This window comes from Octopus sinensis, linkage group LG4, assembly GCF_006345805.1.
Source record: "Octopus sinensis linkage group LG4, ASM634580v1, whole genome shotgun sequence".
Lineage (NCBI taxonomy): Eukaryota > Metazoa > Mollusca > Cephalopoda > Octopoda > Octopodidae > Octopus > Octopus sinensis.
Genome location: NC_043000.1, coordinates 74618429 through 74643806, shown reverse-complemented (window position 1 = coordinate 74643806; position 25378 = coordinate 74618429). Strand labels below are relative to the sequence as shown.

Sequence of the window (25378 nt, the reverse complement as noted above, 5' to 3'; positions counted from 1 at the left end):
AGATTGATTAGGTTTGATTTTGATTTTGATTTTCATTGCCTCAACGGGTCTTCACAAGTGGAGTTTTGTGTCCCAAGAAGAAAGGTATGTAGGCCACAGGTTATGTTCCCACTAGTCTTGCCGGGTCTTTCACGCACAGCATACTTCCATAGGTTGGTCTCTAGTCATTTCCTTGGTGAGACCTAAAGTTCGAAGGTCGTGCTTCACCACCTCGTCCCAGGTTTTCCTGGGTCTACCTCTTCCACAGGTTCCCTCAACTGCTAGGGTGTGGCACTTTTGCACACAATTATTTTCAGCCATTCTCGTCACATGACCATACCAGCGCAAACGTCTCTCTTGCACACCACAACTGATGCTTCTTAGGTCCAACTTTTCTCTCAAGGTACTTACACTGCCGATTATGAACACTGACATTACACACCCAACAGAGCATACTGGCTTCATTTCTTGCGAGCTTACGCATATCCTCAGCAGTCACAGCCCATGTTTCACTACCATGTAGCATGGCTGTATGTACACATGCATCATACAGTCTGCCTTTTACTCTGAGCGAGAGGCCTTGTCACCAGCAGGGGTAAGTGCTCTCTAAACTTTGCCCAGGCTATTCTTACTCTAGCAGTTATACTTTCAGCACACCCACCCCTGCTACTGACTTGGTCACCTAGGTAGCGGAAGCTATCAACTACTTCTAATTTTTCTCCCTGGAACGTGGTAGAAGTTGGTCTCTGCACATTTTCAGTGTTTATTGCTCCTGATAAAAACTATTTTCCTAGTTAGCTTCTTTTGACCTTGCTACACCTCTTATGTGTCCATAGCTTACACTTGGTGCACCTTATAGAGTTTCTACCGACGCCTTTTTTACAAATCGAGGCAGGGCCATCTACCTGAAGGCGTTTGTGTGATTGGTCCCTATACCTTCCTACTATTAGGACTTTGGTTTTGGCTAGGTTGATTCTAAGGCCCTTTGATTCTAAACCTTGCTTCCCAACCTGAAACTTCTCTTCAGTTCTGATAGTGACTCAGCAATTAGAGCAGGTCATCAGCATAGAGGAGCTCCCGGGGCATCCTGTCTTGAATTCCTCCGTTATTGCCTGGAGGTCTTGATAAATAGGAGGGGACTGAGGACTGAACCTTGTGGACCCAAACCTCTACCCAGAATTCTTCACTGTACTCGATGCCAACCCTCACCTTACAAGCAGCGTCTCTGTACATGGCTCGCACAGCTCTCACTAACCATTCATCTATCCCTAGTTTCCTCATTGACCACAGATAGGGATCGGGGAACCCTGTTGAATGCTTTCCTTTCTCCAACACAAAAGCCAGGTACAGGGGCTTATCTTTGGCTAGGTATTTCTCCTGCAGCTGTCTTACCAGGAATATAGCATCAGTAGTACTTTTCCCTGGCACGAACCCAACTGCATCTCATCTAAGCTAACTCTCTCTCTAATTAGTTGGGCTACACCCTCTCCGTGACCTTCATTACCTGATCCAGCAGCTTGATACACCTGTAGTTATTTGTATCTAGGCGTCACCTTTACCTTTGTAGCAGTTGACTATTATGCTGCTACACCAGTCATTGGGTATGACTCCTTCGTGTATCACCTGGTTAACTATACGGGTAACTAGGCTATAGCCCGCACTACCAGATATTTTGAGCATCTCTACAGTAATTCCTGATGGGCCAGGGGCTTTCCTTGTTTTCATGCTTGTAATTGCCATTAACTCAAAGGAACTGTCAACCGGATTGCTGGTCCCTCTGTTGGGTCGACATACGGCAGACTCTCTTTAATCCCATTCATGGCCTCATTCAGCAACCTTTCATAGTGGCGTCTCAAACCTCTCTTTGCATCCTCATTTAGCGCAATTGAACCTCACCTTGCGAAACACATTTCTCTCCTACCACGTCACGATTCTCTCTCACACACACTGTCTTGCAAACACGAAATACCTCAAGTCTTTCATCCTCACGGCGCAGACATTGGTAAATTTTTTCTTATCTGCTTCCCTTCTGGCTAAATACACCTGCCTCCTAGCTTCCCTTCTGGCAGTCTGATACACTTCCCTGCTACCACCGTTCTTCCACTCCTTCCAAGCCTGTTTCTTTTGTCTAAAAGCCCTGTCAACAATATTGTTCCACCACCATGTTATTTTGGGTATTGAGGGGACTTTGCACCAGCCACAGATCTGGTCAGCGGCTTTCAGCAGGTTGTCCCTTAGAAGCATCCAGTTATCTTCTACCCCATGTGTAGCTATACACCCTTCTATTTTGTCAAAGGCTTCAAGTAACATGTCTCTGAATCTCTGTCCATTTGCAGGGTCTTTAAGCTTCCAGACCCTTCTTCTCCATGTTGGTCGACTTTTAGTCGTCCTCCTTAGTCCTGATCCTAAAGTCACTAACTACCAGTCTATGTTGTGGGGTACATTCTTCGCCTGGGAAGGTTTTTGGCATTTATAAGCAGCCATCATCTTTCCCTTTTTCTGGCAAGGATGTAGTCGATTTGGCTAGTATGCCGCCCGATCGGTAGGTGACCAAGTGGCTTGTTGGTTTCCTGAAGTTAGTGTTGCAAACCATAAGACTATTCGCATCACAGAACTCCAGCAGCCTGGTTCCCTCCTCGTTGCGGGAACCATAACCATAGTCTCCATGTACGCCATGGAAGCCCCCAGCATATCGTCCAACATGCCCATTGAAGTCACCAGCCACAAAGAGAAGGTCCCTGTCGTTCGTCAATGAGGTGTCATAGAAACGGTCTTTCTGTCCATCGGGTAGCCCTGGCTGAGGGGCACAGGCCGATATAATAGTTGCTAAACTATGATGGAGCACTAATCTAATCTTCAGTATTCTGTCACATAGTCTGACTACCTCGATTACCTTATCTACCCATTTTTCAGCGATAAATATACCCACACCCCCGACCCCATCAGTATTCCCAGCCCAGAAAATCTTGTACCTCTGTCCTTTACCTGTGAGGAACCAAGCAGAACCTCCTCTCCACCTCACTTCTTGAATACAGCATATATCGACACACCTCCGTTCAAGCAATTCTACGATCTCTCCAGTTCTGCCTTTCAGTGTGCCAACGTTGAGGGTGCCAACCCTGAGGGAATGGGAGGTATTGGCCCTAGTAGCATCATGAACCTGAAAAGAAAACTCGCATTTGGCAGGATTCATAGATAAGATATATATTTATATTTGTGTGTGCGTGTGTATATATATATAGTTAATCCAAACATGAAAACACAAAGAGAAAATACAACAACGCGAGGACGTGAAACAAATATAGTATTATTGGACGCTAAGAAAGGAGGGAAAGAAGGAGGGTTTAACGTTTTGTACGGAGCTCTTCATCAGAAACATAGGAAAAGGAAAGATCCAAAGAAGGGAAGACGGAGGAAAAAAATCGCCAACAGTACACATGCGGTCACATTTTGAATGACCGGAAGGGAATGGGTGAAGAAAAAGTTCTTTGAAAGACAGGAGAGTGCAAGAGGAGGTATGTGTGTGTAAGTGTGGATATGTGTGTGCGCGCAGGTCTGCGTGTGCGTGTGTGTATGTGTGCAATGATAACACGTGTGTGCGTGTGCGTGTGTGTGGTTGTGGCTGTTAATCTATGTGTGTGGTAGGGCTCAGTATTGTTAAAGGTCAAGGAAGAATGAATTAGGAGTGGCTCTTGTGTCTACCCATGTGGAAGAATGGTCAGTGAGAGGTACTGGTAGTTTGAAGTATGTGTGTGTGTGTGTGCGTGTATGTATATGTATTGCGTGTGTGTTTTGTTTGTAGTGTACGTGTGTGTATGCGTAGAGTTTGTGTGTGTGACGAAAAACTGTGCTTTACTTTGTGTATGTGTGTGTGTGCTTGTATATGTGTATGTGTGTACACATGTATGTATAATTGTGTGCTGTGTGTATGGGATGTATGTGTGGGTTCATTTGTGTGTATGTGTGTATGTATGTGCGTGCGTGTCGTATGTGCGTGTAGTTGTGTGTGTGTGTATGTGTGCGTGTGTGAAAGTGTATGTGGGTGTATATACATGTATCCATGGTTGTGAGTGTTAGGTGTGTGCATTCGAGTGTGTGTGCATGTGTGCGCATGTTTTTGTGTGCGCGTGTCTATGTGTATACATATATGTGTGTGCGCGTGTAGGCATATATTGTGTGTATGTATATGTATAGGTGTGTATGTGAATTTGCGTGTGTGTGTGGGGGGGTTGGAGTTGTGTAGGCGTAATGTGCGTGCGTGTGTGTGCTTACGTGCGTGTATGTGCGTGTGTGTATGTGTGCCCATGTGCGTATAATTGTGTGCGTATCTGTATGAGTATTATTTGTTAGAGCTATAAGTGGGAATCTGTGCTGGTGTGTGTGTATGTACATGTGTATATGTGTATGTGCGTATGTATGTACGTGTATGTGAACGTGGAGATGTGTGTCAGGTTGTGTTCATTTTATTGTGTGTACGAGCACGTGCTTGAGTATGTGCGTGTATGTCGTTGTGTGTATGTCATCATCATCATCGTTTAATGTCCGCTTTTCATGCTAGCATGTGTTGGACAATTTGACTGAGGGCAGGTGAACCAGATGGCTGTACCAGGCTCCAATCTTGATCTGGCAGAGTTTCTACAGCTGGATGCCCTTCCTAACACCAACCACTCTGAAAGTGTAGAGGGCCAGTCCGGTAGTACTGGCAACGGCCATGCTCAAATGGTGTTTTTTACGTGCCACCTGCACAGGAGTCGGTCCTGTGGCACTTGCAATGACCTCACTCGAATGTTTTTTCACAGATCAAGATTGGAGCCCGGTACAGCTAACTGGGAAGATAGGCTGCACAGGTAACGATCACGCTCGAATAGTGCTTTTTACGTGCCACCGGCATGGAAGCCAGTTGGCTGCTCTGGCAACGATCATGATCAGATGGTGCTCTTAGCGCTCCACTAGCACAGTCATCGAATTTGATTTCGATTTCACTTGCCTCAACAGGTCTTCGCAATCAGAGTTTAGTGTCCAATGAAGGAAAGGTATGCATAAGTGGCTTGGTTACACCACTGGCATAGGCCATGAGGTTATGGTCTCACTTGGCTTGCCAGGTTTTCTCAAGCACAGCATATTTCCAAAAGTCTCGGTCAGTAGTTATTGCCTTGGTGGCCTGACGTTCGAAGGTCATGCTTAACCACTTCATCCCATGTCTTCCTAGGTCTACCTTTTCTACAAGTTCCCTCAACCGCTAGGGTGTGGCACTTTTTCACACAGCTATCCACATCCATTCTCACCACATGACCATACCAGTGCAGTTGCCTCTCTTGCACACCACATCTGATGCTTCTTAGATCCAACTTTTCTCTCAAGGTACTTACACCCTGTCGAGTATGCACACTGACATTACACATCCATCAGAGCACACTGGCTTCATTCCTTCATTATGGCCCGTTTTACTGCCATGTAGCATGGCTGTTTATACACATGCGTCATACCATCTGCCTTTTACTCTGAGCGAGAGACCCTTTGTCACCAGCAGAGGTAAGAGCTCTCTGAACTTTGCCCAAGTTATTCTTATTCTAGCAGCTACACTTTCAGTGCACTCTCCCCCGCTACTGACTTGGTCACCTAGGCAAGGAAGCAATCAACTACTTCTAGTTTATCTCCCTGGAATGTTGCGGAAGTTGGTCTCTGCACATTTTCAGTGTTTATTGCTCCAGAGCATCTGCCACATACAAAAACTATCTTCCCAGTTAGCTTTCCTTTGATATTGCTACACCTCATATGGGTCCATAGCTTACACTGGGTAAATCTTATAGAGTTTCTACCTATGCCTTTTCTACACATCGAGCAGGGCCATCTACCTGAAGGAATTTGTTTTTTGCCTGCCTTCCTACTTATTAGGACTTTGGTTTTAACTAGGTTGACTCTAAAGCCTTCGATTCTAATCCTTGTTTCCATGCCTGAAACTTCTCTAGTTCTGATAGTGACTCAACAATTAGAGCAGGGTCGTCAGCTTAGAGAAGCTCCCAGTGGTATCCTGTCTTGAATTCTTGTTATTGCCTGGAGGACTATGATAAATAGGAGGGGGTTGAGGACTGAACCTTGGTGGACCCCTACCTCTATCTGGAATTCTTCACTGTACTCGTTGCCAACCCTCACCTGACTTTCCTATATATTGAGCAGGGCCATTTTCCTCACAGTAAGAGAGCCTTGTCTGCTTTCTTGCTAATAACTTTGATCTTATCTAGGTTAACTTTAAGGCCCTTTGATTCCATACCCGGAATTTTTTCTCCAACTTTGCTACAGATTCTGTAATAAGAGTGAAGTCATCAGCATATCATAGTTTCCACAGGCATCCAGTTTTGAATTCCTCTGTTATGGCCTGGAAGACTATGATGAATAGGTGTGGACTAAGAACTGAGCCTTGGTGAGCCCCTACTTGTACACTAAATTCATCACTGACTCTTACCTTACTGACAACACCTCTGTACAAGGCTTGTACAGCTGTAACAAGCCACTCGCCTACACCAACCTTCCTTAGAGACCACCATATAACAGAGCAGAGGACCCTGTCAAAAGCTTTCTGCAGATCAATAAAGGCCTAGTATGATGGCTTACTTTTGGCCAAATACTCTTCCTGTAGCAGTCTCACTAGTGTGATGACATCTGTGGTACTCCTCCAAGGTACAAAACCAAACTGCATCTTATCTAGTTTAATTATATTTCTAATCAATTGAGTTATAACTCTCTCTCTGTAATTTTCATGACCTGGGCTAGCAGTCTGATACCTCTGTAGTTGTTTCTATCTAAAGCATCATCTTTACCTTTCTAGCAGCTAACAATAATACTTCTACACCAGTCATTGGGGATAATGCCTTCCTGATTAACCTGACGAACTATGTGAGTGACTAGGCTGTATCCCACACCACTGGATATTTTAATCATCTCGGCAGTGATAGCTGATGGTCCAGGGGGATTTTTCTGTCTTCATATCCTTAATTGCCATATCTATTATACTGTTATCAAACCTGATGGCTGGTCATTTAATTAGTTCAATATTTGAAAGACCACCTCCTTCCATTCATTTTCCCCATTTAGTGGCACTTTCACATATCTTTTCTGAGTCACTAATACCATTACCTATTTTCACACATTTCTCACCCACATCACTATTCTCTCTGATACACTGCTTCGCAGTCCTGAATACCTCATGCTATATAACATTAGCAAACCTCTGGCCTTTGGCTATTCCTTTTGCTATGTAAACCTGTTGCTTAGCTTCCCTTCTTATATAATTCTGTTTCTACTGTTTTTCCAATCTTTCCAGGCCTGTCACTTTGCTTTTATAATGCCATCCACCTCCTTGTTCCACCATCATTTCACCTGTGGCCTAGCTAGGACTTCGCACCAGCCACAGATTTGGCCTGCAGTCCCCTGTAGATTGTCCTGCAGGAACTTCCAATTGCCTTCTAAGCTACAAGTCCCTACCTCCTACTCTCTGTCATTAGAGGGGTCTCTGAATTTCTTAACTGGGTCTTTGTGCTTCCATAATCTTGTCCAGTGTAGTTTATTTCTCCTAGTCTTTCTAACCCTAATTCTGAAGTCACTAACTAATTAATAGCTTATGTTGGGGTGTACATTCTTCACCTGGAAATGACTTTGCATTTGTGAGCATCTGCCTATCTAGTTGCCTGATGAGGAGGCAATCAATCTCGATTGCCTCCTGAACTAATAAGTGACTGGCTGGCTGGCTGGCTGGCTTACTGAAGTTAGTGTTGTAGATCATGAGATCATTTGCATCTCATAACTCCAGTAGCTTTGTTCCTTCCTCATTCCTGGGGCCAAAACCATAACCACCATGAACCTCATAGAATTCATGGGAATGCTGCCCAACATGTCCATTAATGTCACCAGCCACAGTAACCCAGTTTCTGTCATTTGTCATTGAGGTGTCTGCAGACCGACCTTGTAGAATTGGTCCTTCTGGGCATCAGTAAGCTCAGCTTGTGGAGCATAAGCAGAGATAAATGTAACTATTAATTTATCTATAATAAGTCTTAGCTTAATAACCCTATCACATACTCTGACTACCTCAATTACCCCATCCACCTATTTTTCTGCTAAGAATATGCCCACAATACTCACTCCATCACTTCTACCTATCCAGAAGAATTTGAACCTGTCTCTTACCCACAAGAAATCTAGCAGAGGCGCCCTCCCATCTCACTTCTTGCACACCACACACATCGACATGGCAATGCTTCACCATTTCAATAATCTCACTAGACCTACCTTTCATTGTGCCAATGTTGATGGTAGCAGCCCTGAATTTGTGTACTTGGGCGTGTCAGTGGGAAGGCAGTTGCTGTGAGTCTTTTTGTCAGTACCTGAAAAGAAGATCTGTGCAAATGCTAGCCAGATGGCATAGAGTTTTTATACATAGCTTATTCAATTCAATTGAATTACAATTTCCTCAATCCCATACAGCATCCCTAATAAGGGACAAAAAGGTGAGAGGGAAAGAGGGCACATAAGTGACCAGGAAGAGAGGCAGGGAGACACAAACACTACACAGCACAATATCAGTCTTACATGTTTATATACACATACATACATACATATAAATATATAAACACACATATATATAAACACACATCTATATATATCCACATATCCTACACATTTCTGCATTTACCTATTTACACAAACACCGATATCCATATTTACACATGCAATCCACATATGCATACACTTAGATGACATATAGCCACACACACACACACACATATATACATACACATACATATGCACATGCAACCCACAAAGACATACACTTAGATATATAAATACATACCGATAAGCACATACATTTGCATACACATATAGAAATATAGAGTCCACATGAGCACATACCTACATGTATACAGTACTCTAACAGGTGCATACACACAGGTATATGGGTACAAAGAGGAGGGATCTCTACTCTCAGAACAGGAGTATGAGTAGCTAGGGAAGCAAGTCATGTATGTTTAGATTGAAAAGGCGAGGGTGGGAGGGCGACTATAATGGGTTTGCAAAAACGGCTGCTATGACAGAAACTACACAGAGAATTACAATAGCTCCTCCATGTTGTTTACAATTCTAATTATCTGCTAACCAGACAATATTAATATTTTATTATTATCACTAACTTGGTCACCAAGGTAGCGGATAGTTTCCGCTACCTATGTGACCAAGTTAGTAGTGGGGGTGGATGCTCAGAGAGTGTTACCACTACAATAAGAATAGCCTGGGCAAAGTTTAGAAAGCTCCTACCCCTACTGGTGACAAAGGGTCTCTTGCTCAGAGTGAAAGGTAGATTGTATGACGCATGCATAAAAACCACCATGCTTCACGGTAGTGAAACATGGGCTCTGACTGCAGAGGACATGCGTAGGCTTGAAAAAAATGAAGCTAGCATGATCTGCTGGATGTGTGATGTCAGTGTGCACACACAACAGAGTGTAAGTGCCCTGAGAGAAATGCTGGACATAAGAAGCATTGGATATGGCATGCAAGAGATTCGTCTGTGCTGGTATGGTCATGCACTACGGATGGATGAGGAGAGATGTGTGAAGAAGTGCCACTCCCAAACAGTTGAAGGAATCCAGGGTAGAGGTAGACCCAAGAAGACATGGGATGAGGTGGTCAAGCATGAGTTTCGAACGTTGGCTCTCACAGAGGCAATGACGAAAGACCGAGATCTCTGAGGATATGCTGTGACTGCGAAGATCCGACAAATAACGTGAGTTCATGGCTGCTTCTAGCACCAGTTTCGTATAGCAGCCCCAGCCCATCCTTAGTACCTTAGATCGCAGGACGGCCTGCTATGCTTACTTTGGATTGTAGGACGACCTGTTGTGCTTGAGGAGACCTGTTGAGTCAAGTACATCAACATCAAAAAATCAAATGGAAATTGTAGTTGTGATACCTGTGCCAGTGGCACGTAAAAAGCACCATCCAAATGTGGCCAATGCCAGCGCCACATTGACTGGCTTCCGTGCCAGTGGCATGTAAAAAGCACCAACCAATCGTGGCCGTTGCCAGCCTCCCCTGGCACCTGTACTAGTGGCACGTAAAAAGCACCCACTACACTCACGGAGTGGTTGGCGTTAGGAAGGACATCCAGCTGTAGAAACACTGCCAGATCAGACTGGAGCCTGGTGTAGCCTCCTGGCTTCCCAGACCCCGGTCGAATCATCCAACCTATGCTAGCATGGAAAATGGACGTTAAATGATGATGATGATGATGATTATTATTAAATTTTAATATTTTATTATTATTATTACTAATAATACAATATTTATACATAGGTACACACTAAATGGCATATTTATCATATAAACATATAAGCAATGAGGATTGAGTGTACAACATTTCTAGGGTGGGGGAGCTGATGAGAGAGGAATTATAAGTATTGATTGAGAGAGTCACATTTGAATAAAATGAAATAGATAAAATTAAGCTGAAGTTTTGTGAACAAGGTGACAGCCAAAACTGAATGATGTTTACCAAAACTATTCCTTAAATATGTTAATGGCTGCTGTGACAGAAAAACTATGTAGAGAATTACAATAGTTCCCCCATGTTGCTTAGTATTTTAATTATCATCTGCTAACCAGACTTATGATAAATTTTAATACTTAATTACTATTATTACTACAATAATATTTATTATCGTTATTTTTCATACAATTATTATTAATGCAATATTATTATTATTAATACAATATTTATACACATGTATACATTAAATGGCATCATCATCATCATCATTTAACATCCGCTTCCATGCTAGCATGGGTTGGACGATTTGATTGAGGTCTGGCGAACTAGATGGCTGCACCAGACTCCACTCTGATCTGGCAGAGTTTCTACAGCTGGGTGCCTTCCTAACACCAACCACTCCAAAAGTGTAGTGGGTGCTTTTATGTGCCACCGGCATGAGCGCCAGTCAGGCAGTACTGGCAACAGCTATGTTCAAATGGTGCTTTTTATGTGCCACCTGCACAGGAGTCAGTCCAGCGGCACTGGCAAAGACCTCGCTCGAATGTTTTTTCACGTGCCACCAGCACAAGTGCCAGTAAGGCGATGCAGGTAACAATCATGCTCGAATGGTGCTTTTTATGTTCCACCGGCACGGAGGCCAGCTTGTTGCTCTGGCAATGATCATGCTCATATGGTACACTTAGCACTCCAATAGCACGGATGCCAGTCATCAAATTTGATTTCAATTTCACTTGCCTCAACAGGTCTTCGCAATCAGAGTTTAGTGTCCAATGAAGGAAAGGTACGCATAAGTGGGCTGGTTACACTCCTGGCATAAGCCACAAAGTTATGGTCTCACTTAGGCTTGCCGGGTCTTCTCAAGCACAGCATATTTCCAAAGGTCCCGGTCACTAGTCATTGTCTCGGTGAAGCCCAATATTCACCACCTCATCCCAGGTCTTCCTGGGTCTACCTCTTCCCAGATTCCCTCAACCGCTAGGGTGTGGCACTTTTTCACACAGCTATCCACATCCATTCTTGCCACATGGCCATACCAGCACAGTCGTCTCTCTTGCACACCACATCTGATGCTTCTTAGGTCCAACTTGAAACGGCATATTTATCATATAAACATATAAGCAATGAGGATTGAGTAAACAACAGGTCTAGTGGGTGGAAGCTGATGGGAGAGAGGAACTGTAAGCATTGATTGACTGATCAAGGGTTTAAATTGTCTCTAGGAGTATAGGAGTCAAGGTGATGATGTTTCATATTTGTTTCACCATAGTTACTGGTGTTAATGCTAATTTTAGGGTGTCCAAATGATTGCTATGGTAGAGGGTGGGATTTTCCAAGATTACAGTATACTATTAACTTGATTAAAATGGAAACCTGATCAGTGGTTCTCAGGGTCTGCAATTAGGTGGCTTGCACTTATTTGACATGAACATTATCTTGAAAAATACTCTTCTCTTTTAAAAACAAATACTGGTTATGAAACTCCACCATCAATTACTGAGCTTGCACCTATTAGAAATGGTGATTATGAATCCCAAGTTTGGGGTTGTGGAATATGAAATTTTAATCGAGGATTTATTAAAAAAAAATGGAGTACTATACCAAAGTGGGAAATTGGAGAACATCAATGGACATGTACAACAAAGTACAAATGTGCTAAGTGAAAAATCAAGTATAAGAGGCATCAGATGTAATATGCAGGAGACGTGTGATATGGATAGATGAAGACAGCTGTATAAAGGGCTGCCTATTGGTAAACACTGAAGGAGTTGGGGAAGAGGGAGACTCCAGGAATAATGTGGTGAAGACTGAATGCAAGACATTGAACCTATTGGAGAAGCCTCAGTCAGGGGACTGAAAAGAAAAGTGATATTCTGTGCATCAGAAGACTTGTCCATCACAGCAGAATTGAGGTTCTGTTAAGCCTCTCCCTACAACTAATCTTCTGACACCTATTCTTCTATGAATCTTCCGTATTATCCCATTTCCTTGATTCATTTACCCTCTACAGAACTGATATTCTCCACATCCAACTCATTCCCTATCTCTAATTATCTGTCACACTATTCTCACTCAGCACACTTATCCACTTTTTTCTTCTTTTCTATCCTGTCTGCCATATTCACCTTGTACCTTGACTTCACCTCTCTCTCTCTCTTTATATATATATATAAATAAATGGAGTTTAACGCAGGTATAATTCAAATACATTTACTTCCGATACATGTTTCAAAGATTTCACTGATATTCCAAAGGAATAAATGGTGTAAAGCAATGTAATCTTCTCTTCAGGGAAGTGAAGAAATGAAACTTGTCAATAAGACATTTTAACAGAAAATGATGGATATGTATAGTGATTTACTGAATGCTATTACTATTGTTTGAAGAAACATTATATGATATAACATCAGAAGTAGCCTATAGAAAGAGGATGGATTTTTTTTAGTGAATGTTAAATATAAAAAGAAAATTCATGTATAAATTATATATAATGATAAAGATTACTTATATGAACTAAAGGTGTGTTTTTGCCAATGTTTACATTGGTATGCACGCTCTATAACTGTTTACTAGGGGATTTTTAGAAAAAATAATGAAAAATAGTTCAGAATTAAAGAGAAGACAGAATTCCTTGGCTTTGTCATAAGGTATCGAGATTGAGAGAATCAACCATTCTAAATTAAATTGTTCATTGTGGTCTTTTAGATCGCAAATTAATTTACTGAGCCCTGTGCTGTTACGTTTATTTCTATCCTTAAATGTTGAGTAATGGATAGAAATTCTTTTAGATAACTGTAATGGCATGCTTCCAATGTAAAATTGTACATTATTTTGAGTAATGATTTTACACTGGTATATAGAATTTTAGAGTTACGTAACATAAACTTAATTCTGTTGGAATTGACTTCAGATACAATAACCTTGTTATCAATATTTCTAGAGGGATGGATGGTATTAGCTAAATTAATGTTAGTATTAGTAAATGTATTAATATTTAACAGGTTGTTATTATGTGAAGAGATAATTTGTAAGAGATTTTTTGTGTTGGAAAAACCAATCCTAACCGTATGTGAATTGATAATAGAGTAATACCTAGAATTCTTTGGAAAATTCCTAATAACAGCTTGACGAAATTGCAATGGGAGATTAGATTTAATTTGTCTCCCGTTGGAAGAATGAACCAAATATTTTTACTACTATTTATCTTATTTTTAGTGTAATTATTTTTGAAAGTTTTACATTTACTTTTAGAATGATAATAAGGAATTAAATAAGGGTTATCTCCCTTCCTCCGCTTTGTATTGGTGCATAGATTAAACTTGTAATCGATAATTCCTTTACAACTAGATTTCATATCTACATTATTGAAGACTGAATAGAATCAATGTAGAAAATTTTCTCTGTATAACCTGCTTTAAGTAAGGCAGAGTTATAAAATTCAGCGTTAACATTGAAAATGTCAACATTAGCAGATAACTTAAATAATCTAAATGAAATATTTTTAACTAAGTTCCTAGTAATTGCTCTAGAATGATTACTAAATTTGCTAATGTACTTAAGATTGGTCAATGGTTTATGATATGGGAAGTAAGAGTTATTGTGTAAGTTAAGCGTAATATCTAAAAAGTTGCCTTCGTCATATGATCATCAAATAAATAAATAAACTCCATTTATTTATTTACATATTATACAAAAAATTCCATGTAAACCCGAAGTTTCGACCTTTAAAAACAAGGAGTTACAACCTCTTTATTTGTGCAATTTTTCGCTACCCTGGTAACTATTTATCTATTGTTTCCATGTTAATTGTTAACAAGGGAAAATACACTCATCTATTTATATATATATATATATATATATATATATATATATATCTTTTCCAGATGGACAAGCCATGTATTCATCTCTTCAGCAAAACACCTACTCCTATCCCTCTATGCTAGTTTAGCCCTCAATTCTATATCCCACTGAGTAGAGGGGTCTTATCTTGTAGGGACTTTGTTTTAGGAAGGGTATCCAGCTGTAGAAACAATGCCAAAGTAGACACTAGAATGTGGTGCAGCTCTTGGGCTTGTTTGTTCATGTCAAACTATCCAACCGATGCCAGTATGAGAAAAGGGACATTAAATGATGATGAATGAGTGTGTGTGTGTACATGAATATGTTTGTATTTCCTCTAATCTTCATTTGTGTTCACTGATTGTAAACAAAAGTTTCACCTTTCATGTAGCTGACATCATTTACTTCCAGTTTTTTGCATTTCTCCATTACCATGTCTGGGTCTTTTGCTGTTCAATAGACTGGGAGATTATTACCTTGCTGGAAAACAGGTGAAGTTGGTGTTGGCAAGAACATTTGGATGTAGAAAAACTCGGCCCATATGTAGTCTCATCTGATCTATGCAAGCATGGAAAAGTAAACATGGTGATGATAATGATGATGATATACATGTATGTATCATCATCCTTTAACATCCGTTTTCTTGCTGGCATGGGTTGGCTGGTTTGACCAGAGCTGCAGTCTGATTTTGCTTGGTTTCTAACATCGGGTGCCCTTCCTGAAACCAACCAATTTACAGTGAGTGCTGGGTACTTTTAACATGATGCTGGCACCAGCACAAGTGCTTTTTATGTGGCACCAAAACAGGACTCTTGCAGGTCAGTCCTCTTCATCAGGGGCCTTAACACTTCTGCTGTGGCAGGCAGATCTACAGGAAGGTGTCTGGTATCTCAGTCCTTTGTTATCTCATCCAAAAGGCTCAGCGTTCTGAGGTTGTCCTTCAGTACTTTGTCCCATATCTTTCTGGGTCTCCCTCTTCTATGAGTTCCATCCACTTTGAGTGAACAACACTTCTTTATGGAGCTGTCAGCATCCATCTGTATGTATATATATGTATCTGTGAATGTTTACATCCTGCAGTTCACGAGATCTATTTTAGCAAAAAAAGTGACATTATGTTGACATTCCCAGCTAACAAACCATACTGTAGTGCTGTACTACAGATTTTGAGAGGATGTAATTGTCATTTGTTTTTCCTAAATGCATTCTTTTCCTCACATTTCTTGTTTGTCATTCTTTTCCACTTCCAAAATAAAAAAAGTCCTTCACTTGAAAAACAAGTGTCAGTGACAGGAAAAGTATCCAGCAGTAAAATGATGCCTCAATAATAATTTATTCAACTCATGCTATCATGGGAAAAAGGGACTTTAAATTGGACACCATAAACTTGATACTTCCAACAAGCATATCTTGATTTTCACTATTTATAAATATGAAATGTACAAAATCTTGAACTTGTCTGACATTTTCAACCATAATCATTAATTTCACTGGTGTTGTATGTTAAATGTGTATCATGAAGTTTAATAATTCTAGAATATATTAACTTTTTTAATTGATTCTTTCATGGACTCTAAAGGATTCATAGATCTCTATCATGTTTTCAGAACATTTGACAGATGTGATAGATCTATCTGGATAGAATGCTAGACTTTTGCACATTAATTTCCTTAGATGTACTATCATCTAAATAACTTGAAGCATCACTGAACCTAGAACAAAAGACACTTGAATCATGTTCAAATCTATAGTACCAGCAATAGCTTTGACATTAATTAACAGGAAAGTTATTATCTTTTCATCCTTAAGATGTGTTTAATGTTACAGTGATGGGAAAATAAACTTACAGATATTAGTCTCTAAGTTTATTACTTGTCAAGTATCTAATAGAGCAATACTTTACCAAATACTAACCACTCAATTACAAAACGTGAATTTCAAGCTAAGTTTAGAGAAATAATACAATAGTTAAAAACTCAAAACAGATTCAGCACCTATAACTTGTTCAATTCTTATTATAAATTAAAACAATGTGAAGGCATTCTATAGAGTGGGTTTAGAGTTCTGTATATCAAGGCAATAGCTGCAACATACACATAAAAGAGAACTGATTTGTTTGATTGAGAGAAAGAGAATATCTAACAATTAACAATCAATCCAAAGATAACTTCTGGTAGCCCTAAAAATGAAGCATTTACAGGGATTTTGTAGAAGAATACACTGAAGTGGTCTCCTACCCACCTCTCAGACCCCATAAACAATGAAACATTCACTAATTGTACAATTCTTGCTTTGCAACAGTGATCTAAACCCATCTTTTATGTGTTTCAGTTATTAGACTGTAGCCATGCTGGGGTACTGCTTGAAGAATTTGATAGTTGAATGAATCAATGCCAATACTCTTTTTTTTTTCAAGTCTGCTACTTATTCTCCCAGTTTCTTTTTGCTAAATCACTAGCTGATGGGGATGTAAAAAAACAAACACTAACACCAGCTGTCAAGCAGTGGTAGCAAACCAACATAGACACGAAGAAACACACACACACACACAATGGGCTTCCTTCAGTATGCTTCTACCAAATCCACTCACAAGGCTTCAGTTGGCGCAAGGCTATAGTGGAAAACACTTGTCCAAAATGCCATGCAGTGGGACTGAACCCAGGCCTATGTGGTTCATCAACATCTATAGTAATTATTCATATATACGTGAACTAAACTAATAAGAAATGGCATATTAAAGGCACATCACAGACAGAATTCAAACCATCAACTACCAACTCGGTCATCTTTACCTTTCACCAACCATAATGAATAGTAATTTATTTTTATGCATAAGTAATGACATTGTGCTGAAATCTCAACATAATATAACTCATTTATATTTAAATATTATCTCCAATAAAAATGTTTCAAGGTACCTAAATTATTTAAGAAGATTTGATTGAACTCATATTTCCTGAATGCAAATAATAGAACTTGTAATTGGAATAAATGAAAAGGCTTTACTCAAAGTTAAAAATTGAAAAACTATTTTCTTTTCTAAATATTTTAGATTCATTTGCTGATTCTTGTATAATTGTTTTGTCTTTTTTCCATTTCAGCAATTGCATATTGTTGAAGCAATTAATTAGCTTTCAGAACTAAATGCCCTTCATGCTATCTGACTGAGAAATAATACTGACATTTGTTAGGCTCTGTGCGAAATACCAAGTGGCTGAAGAATTACATGTATTACATAAAAAGTGCAAAAACAAAGTGTGTTTGGATATAAATTTTTTTTTTTACCTGTAGAGCCATAGCTATTTGTATGAACCACTCCACAACCTGTTTCTCTTCTAAGACCTTCCCTTTGCGTTCCTTAAGCAAAGTGTAGAGATCACCACCTTCACAATATTGCATGGCAATGTATAAATATCGTTCACCAGTCTGAAAGGAATCTTTGTAAGTCACAATATTTGGATGTTTTAAGTTGGATAACAATCTTGCTTCTTGCTCAGCTGCTCTACGTTCTTTATCAGATGTACTTTTCAAGTTGATCTTTTTAAGAACATACTGAAATATCAAAAATAACAATCTTTATTATATGTTTTTACATCAATTGTGTGTTTTATATATCACAATCTCTCTATATATAAAATTCTTTGTCTGTCTGTTCCCTATGCATTCTCAAATGGCTTCACCAAATGAAATCAAATTTTACAAGGTATTAGACCCCGTGAATGTCATGTAACTTTTATTTTCATTTGGATTAATATAACATTTTATCTAAAGTAATCTTTCTATAGTCAACTATAGTAAAAGACATTTTATACCACCACCACATCACATTTTGTATATGAGTGTGTATGTTCAGTGAGAGTGTACGTGTTAGCGTGTTCATTACACATGACATGATAAAGGACATTTTATGCCGCCACCACCATATATTTTGTATATGTGTGTGTATGTGTGTATTTGCATGTTTGATACATACAAGATAGTAAAGGACATTTTATACCACGACGATGACAACACATTTTGTATATATGAGAGTGTGTGTTTGCGCATTCATTACATAAATGTATGTCTGTGTGTCTTAGTATATGTATGTGAGAGTGTGTGTGTCAGTGTACGTGAGAGTGTATGTATGTGTCAGTGTATATGTGATTGCCAATTACACTGATGTAAACTGGCCATGTGAAAGAGCTATACTGGCTCTAACTAATGAAATGGTTGATAAACTCAATCATGAACTTCTTCAAAAGTTAACAGATACATCAGAAATGACTTTTCCATCAATTCACATAACAGTTGATCAAGATCAGGCTGTTCAATACTCTGAATTTCTGAACACACTTAAACCCACTGGGATATCACTGCATAACTTGACACTAAAGCTGGATGCTCCCATTATATTGCATAGGAATTTTGACCCACCTTACCTGTGTAATGGAACTCAATTGTTACTTCTATGAAGCCATCATGTCCTACAAGTAACAATCATAACAGGTGGTCACAAAGGAGAAAATGTCTTTATTCTAAAATTTCCTTTCATACCTACAGATGTTGCATTTGAATTTAAGAGGCTTCAGTTTCCAGTCAAACTAAGTTTTGGTATTTCAGTTAACAAATCTCATGGTCAATCCTTCCATGTAGTTGGACTTCATCTCTCTACTACATGCATCTCCCATGACCAACTCTATGTTGGTTGCTCATGAGTTAGAAGCAGAAACAATTTATTCATTAGGACACCAACAATGAAGATTATTTACCTTGAGGAGCTTCAAGACTGACAGATTTTCAGTTTTAAGTTCTATTATCATTACAACTTGGATATTTTTTAATAAAATATAGATATTTTGGAACATTTATGAGAAAAAAAATCTTTGCATTTATTGTTTACTAATCTGAATAAGAACGGTGGTAACCCAGGCAATGCCAGGTAATTCAGCTAGTATAAGACAAAGAAACAAAATGTACTCAAAATATTATATTCTTTTCTCCTCTTACATTCTTTTCTCTTCTAGGCACAAGGCCAGAAATTTTGGGGGAGGGGGCAGTCAATTAAATTGACCCCAGTACGCAACTGGTACTTAATTTATTGACCTTGAAAGAATGAAAGGCAAAGCCAACCATGGTGGAATTTGAACTTAGAATGTTAAGACAGATGAAATACTGCTAAGCATTTTGCACGGCATGCTAACATTTCTGCCAGCTTGCCACCTTTCAAAATATATTCAAATTCACATCTAGTTTTGCCTGGAATGTATAACTATATGTATAACACGGTTGGCCTTGTTGATAGCTACCAAACAACAAACCAAAACATCAATACTTTCTACTCATTGAGCATTGTTATGCAATACTTTCCATGTACAGAATTGGCTAAGTCTAGCTAGATCAAAGTAGATACTATGGATCATAGACTTCTATGTTATGAGGAATGACTGAACTGTCAAATTGATGAAAGGTTCATTGGTTTGCATATATGAAAAAATCTTCACTACAATTAGTAGATTGTTTTCCATCTGCTTAATGCAAAAATAAATGTACTTAGAAGGTGAACCCACAAATATGAGTGCAAAGGAAATGAAGTGCTCATCATCATCTTTCCAAGCTGGCATGGGTTGGACAGTTTCACTGGGGACTGGCAAGCCAGATGGCTGCACCAAGCTCCAATTTGATTGGGCAGAGTTTCTACAGCTGGATGTCCTTCCTAACACCAACCACTCTGAGAGTATAGTGGGTGCAGTACTGGCAACAGTCATACTCAAAAGGTGTTTTTTACATGCCACCTGCACAAGAACCCGTCCAGTGGCACAGGCAACAACTTTGCTCGAATGTTATCAAATGCCAGTAAGGCGATGCTGGTAATGATCACACTCGACTGGTGCTTTTTAAATGTCACCAGCACGGGAACCAGTCAGCAGCCCTGGCAACAATCATGCTTGGATGGTGCTGTTAGCACTCCACTAGCACAGATACCAGTCAAGCGGTGCTGTCATCGAATTTGATTTCGATTTCACTTGCCTCAACAGCTCTTCACAAGCAGAGTTTCGTGTTCAATGAAGGAAAGGTATGCATAAGTGGGCTGGTTACACCACTGGCATAGGCCATGGGTTATGGTCTCACTTGGCTTGCCAGGTCTTCTCAAGCACAGCATATTTCCAAAAGTCTCAGTCACTAGTCATTGCCTCAGTGAGGCCCAATGTTTGTCGGTTGTGCTTCACTACCTCATCCCACGTCTTCCTAGGTCTACCTCTTCCCAGGTTCCCTCAACCACTAGCTAGGGTGTGGCACTTTTTTACACAGCTATCCTCATCTATTCTCGCCACATGACCATACCAGAGCAGTCGTCTCTCTTGCACACCACATCTGATGCTTCTTAGGTCCAACTTTTCTCTCAAGGTACTTACACTCTGTTGAGTATGTACACTGACATTACACATCCATCAGAGCATACTGGCTTCATTCTTTGCAAGCTTATGCATGTCCACAGCAGTCACAACCCATGTTTTACTGCCATGTAGCATGGCTGTTCGTACACATGCATCATACAGTCTACCTTTTACTCTGAACGAGAGGCCCTTTGTCACCAGTAGAGGTAAGAGCTCTCTGAACTTTGCCCAAGCTATTCTTATTCTAGCAGCTACACTTTCAGTGCACCCTCCCTCACTACTGACTTGGTCACCTACTATCAACTACTTCTAGCTTTTCTCCCTGGAATGTGGCAGAAGTTGTTCTCTGCACATTTTCGGTGTTTATTGCTCCTGAACATCTGCCACATACAAAAACTATCTTCCCAGTTAGCCTTCCTTTGATATTGCTGCACCTCTTATGTGTCCATAGGTTATACTGGGTACATCTTATAGAGTTTCTACCTACACCTCTACTACAGATCAAGCAGGGCCGTCTACCTGAAGGGATTTGTGGTTTGTCTGCCTTCCTACTTATTAGGACTTTGGTTTTAGCTAGGTTGACTCTAAGGCCCTTCGATTCTAATCCTCAAATTGCATCTTATCTAAACTGACTCTCTCCCTAATTAGCTGGGCTATGACCCTCTCCAAGACCTTCATTACCTGATCCAACAACTCGATACCACTGTAATTATTTGTATCTAAAGCATCACCTTTACTTTTCTAGCAGTTGACTATGGTGCTGCTACAACAGCCATTAGGTGTGACTCCTTCATGTATTACCTGGTAACACTGTCTTGCAATGCGAAATACCTCAAGTCTTTGGTCCTCACAGTGCAGAACATCGGCAATTTTTTTTTTGGCTAAATAAACCTGTCTCCTAGCTTCCCTTCTGGCAGTCTGATACAATTCCCTGCTACCACTGTTCTTCCATTCCTTCCAAGCCTGTTTCTTTTCTCTAATAGCCCCATCAACAACATTGATCCACAAACTACAAGAACATACAAGCCAATACTGTTAGAAAAATGAATTCAATTTTAGAAAAAAATGAAAAGACAAATAACTATCATCATATATTTTAGGCCAAATTGTAAATTACAAGTTTGATGATACAAACTGTACATGAAAATACAACACTAATGTAAACATCTTTTATAAATTCCAGTAAAGATCTCTCATTAAACTGAGAAATCAGTTCTCATGAAGAGGTTTTTTTTCAAATTGTATATCTACAATTCATTTTGAGAGGTCAAGCAAGTATACATATCTGGCAGCAAACTCTTGGATCATCATCATCATTATTTTTATGTACACTTTTCAATGCTTGCAGTTGTTTGAAAGACTTCACTGAGGCATTTTCTATAGTCAGATGTCCTTCCTATCACCAATCCTCACTTGTTTCCTTCATTGGATACTTTTACAAAGAAGACTGGAAATGAAAGATACTAGTTGCATGAGGTTGACACAATTATTGCATGCTGTCAAGATGAGACACAAATACTCACATATGCACAAAATTCTGTGTTGGTGAGAGAGAGAGAGAGAGATATGGGTTTCTTATAGATTCCACTTGCCAAATCCACTCACAAGGCTTTGGTAAGCCTGGGGTTTTACAGTCAAAGGCACTTGCTCAAGGTCCCATACAGTGGTACATACCTATGCCTGCACTTATGAATGAGCTAAAATAAACTTTGAATCACAATTCTATGGAGGGCCCCATCTGAAATTAAATATGTCAGTGAGTGTACACAAGTCAAGAAAACCTTCATAAAGTTTCTACATCAGGTAAAATGCATCCAAACCAATAAAGATGAGTAAAGACTGCAAAAGTAGCAATATGCTGTGGTGAAATGGACACACCCAGCCCATACAAGTATGAGAAGATGGATGCAAAAATGGTAGTGGTGACAACTGTTGCAATAATATCTACATCTGGATTTCTCTTCCCCATTATATTTATGCTAAGTTTCCATTTACTGTCTTCTCTTCATCACAATTTGACCTATTGCTCACCAATCATTCTCTCTCCTCTATCACTCATTACTGATATCCAAAGCTCTCTCTATCTTACCAAGTCTTGTCTTTAATGCTACTCATCACTCACTCTCTCTCACATTACTCCTTCTTTCATTACTCTCTCTTCCTCTATCACATCATTTATTTTTCTTTCATTCAGTTTCCTTACCAAGCAATGTTATTCACCCCTTCTTTTTGAAGATGACCACCTTTTCACACCACAACAATGGAGGATTCAGCTGAGCAGATGACCAGAGATTCATGATTACTCATGCCTATAGACTTACCATGTCACAAAACTAGAAGTAATGGAATTTCATTGTCAAAAATGAACATGATACTCCAACCTCTTCAACAAATTATCTGCTGTTTTCTTCTTTTGAAGATATTTGAGTACTGACATGCACTGAACTTTAAGTGAGAGAGGACTGCATCAAATGACCAGCTTCACTCTCTCATCTCTGACTTCCTGACCAGAGCAATCGATGTGTCTTACTGTGATATAAAGTAGACGTCCCACAGCAACATTGCTTGGATATTCTTTCTGCCCGTTGAAACTAGTTCAATGGTGGTTGAGTTTCCTCCACATAGTCTACTGGAAATCCACTTTTTACATGTATGGGGTGACAAGCTCTGAAAGAATATCACCGAGAGCTGGCCATCCAATGAAGTGGTGCACTTCCATATGCAGACAGTTTATGGATCCACAGATGAGACCTGGGTGCCAGTGACAGAGGAGCTGTCCTAAAAAGGAATTGAGAGGATTCCTACCAAAAGGTATACTTCTCCTCTAACACAATATCTTCCCAGCAACAGGAAGTTATCTCACTGTCTCTCTTCCATCACCATCTCATCCCTGTCACTGTTTCTTTTGTTTTATTTATTTTCTATCTTCCCCTTATTGTGACACCAGTATGTCAGGAAGTATAGAAAGAATACATTTATGACAATCAAAACAAAACAAACACCCCAACCACCACCACCATCCTCCTCCTCCTTCAACCCCACTCAAAACCTGTTATTTTGAAGTTAATCATTTCTAAGCATTATCCACTCAGCCATTTTACTTCTACCACCTAAACTATTTTGTCAAATATCTGGCATTGACAACAAATCTGTAGAAAATATGACATACTTTTTGGAATTTTAAGAAGATAAATATGATTAATTAAGAAACAATTTTATAACTAAAACTGAAGAACATCTAAAAACCTTGATAAGAGAAGAAATAATACAAAGTTAGGAACAATAGAAAACATACAGTCAAAAGCAATATATATCACAACAGATTGAAATTTTCACTATACCCAAAGAACTGAAAAAAATTAAAGCAGTAAACATGGAGCTGTAAATATGATCATTAAGCATAATTAAGTCAAATATGATAAACCCAAATGTCCTTAAAATTGAAATACCCAAAAAGATAAAAGTACTGAACTCAAGAGTTTTTAGTCTTAACTACAGTACATATGCAGTGAATAAGCAGTCATTAGAGCATTGGATAAAATGCCTTGCAATACTTATTCAAGCTCTGTATATTCTGAGTTCAAATCCCACTGAGATTAACTTGGCCAAGATTGATAAGGGTGGTGTGCTGGCAGAACTGCTAGAGCATTTGACAAAATGTCTTGTGGTAATTGATCTGGCTCTTTGTGTTCCAAGATCAATATCCCATCATAATCTGCAGGTGGTTCAGACTAAATCTGACAGTTTGCATAAAAGAAAAAGTAAACACAATATCCCATGCAAATATAAAAATATTGTTTTGAAAAAATATCAACTAGATTATGGCTGCCTCAGCTTTCACCACAACCTCATGACAGCTCCAGAACTTGGTACATGTGTTCCTCAGTGTCCCTGAGAAGACCTTCAGTCACCTCCTTGATCTTGGCCACTGGCTTGACCTTGATATTTCAGGCAGAACAGTTGGTATCTTTCTCAACTGTGCCCCGCTCATATTAATCTGTGGGATTACAACTGGGGGAATTTAAATAAACCAGAAATTGTGGCAGGTGAAATCACCGAAATTCTCCAACAACCACTTCTGACTCTTTCCAGAGCTATGGCAGGGAGCAGAATCCTGTTGCTACATATATGGCCTTCCAGCAGCTTCAAATAGTCATCTGAATTGAGCCTAAGGCCTGTTCAGAGATGTAGGGATGTATTCCAATGGCGATATAATCAGAATACCTACTGTGTCTCTTTTCTGTTGGCCACCATATTCACAGAGCATTGATCAGCAGTCATGATATTAGCATTATGATACCTTGCACAAATCATTATGAAAGAGGAAACACTTTTCCAATATTCAGATGGCTTCCCATCTTCCATGTCAGCTAAGTTTTTCTCAACTACAACTTTAATCTTTATGCTCCCCAATGCCGTTGGCTGTTCACCAATACATCTAGCTGTTCCTAAAAAAAAAGGAAACAAAAAAAATCAAATTTAACCTGAACACCCTGTACTTGGGTAATATATTTTAATTCATCACCAATTTAAGACTACCATATTCTTGAGTGCCTTAAGCTGATTCCACTCTGGAGGATACCTTCCTCACTTTTTTCCACCAATCTTGGAAGTGTTAAAAAGAGTCATAAGCACTGCTCTC

At 39.6% G+C, this 25378-nt stretch overlaps 2 protein-coding genes across 9 annotated transcripts in view; both read right to left on the bottom strand.

Annotated features, from left to right (window-relative positions):
- LOC115210217 (SLIT-ROBO Rho GTPase-activating protein 3) overlaps window positions 1–25378 on the bottom strand; it is a 410133-nt gene that overhangs the window by 261766 nt on the left and 122989 nt on the right. The gene's annotated exons all lie outside the window — the stretch shown is intronic.
- Window positions 1–25378, bottom strand: part of LOC115210218 (serine/threonine-protein kinase Nek4) — a 505173-nt gene that overhangs the window by 466290 nt on the left and 13505 nt on the right. For all 8 annotated transcript variants that reach the window (XM_036502160.1, XM_036502161.1, XM_036502159.1 and 5 more), the window contains exon 3: window positions 17645–17911. In XM_036502160.1, coding sequence (XP_036358053.1) covers window positions 17645–17911 — 267 coding nt within the window. The remainder of the gene's footprint in view (window positions 1–17644; window positions 17912–25378) is intronic.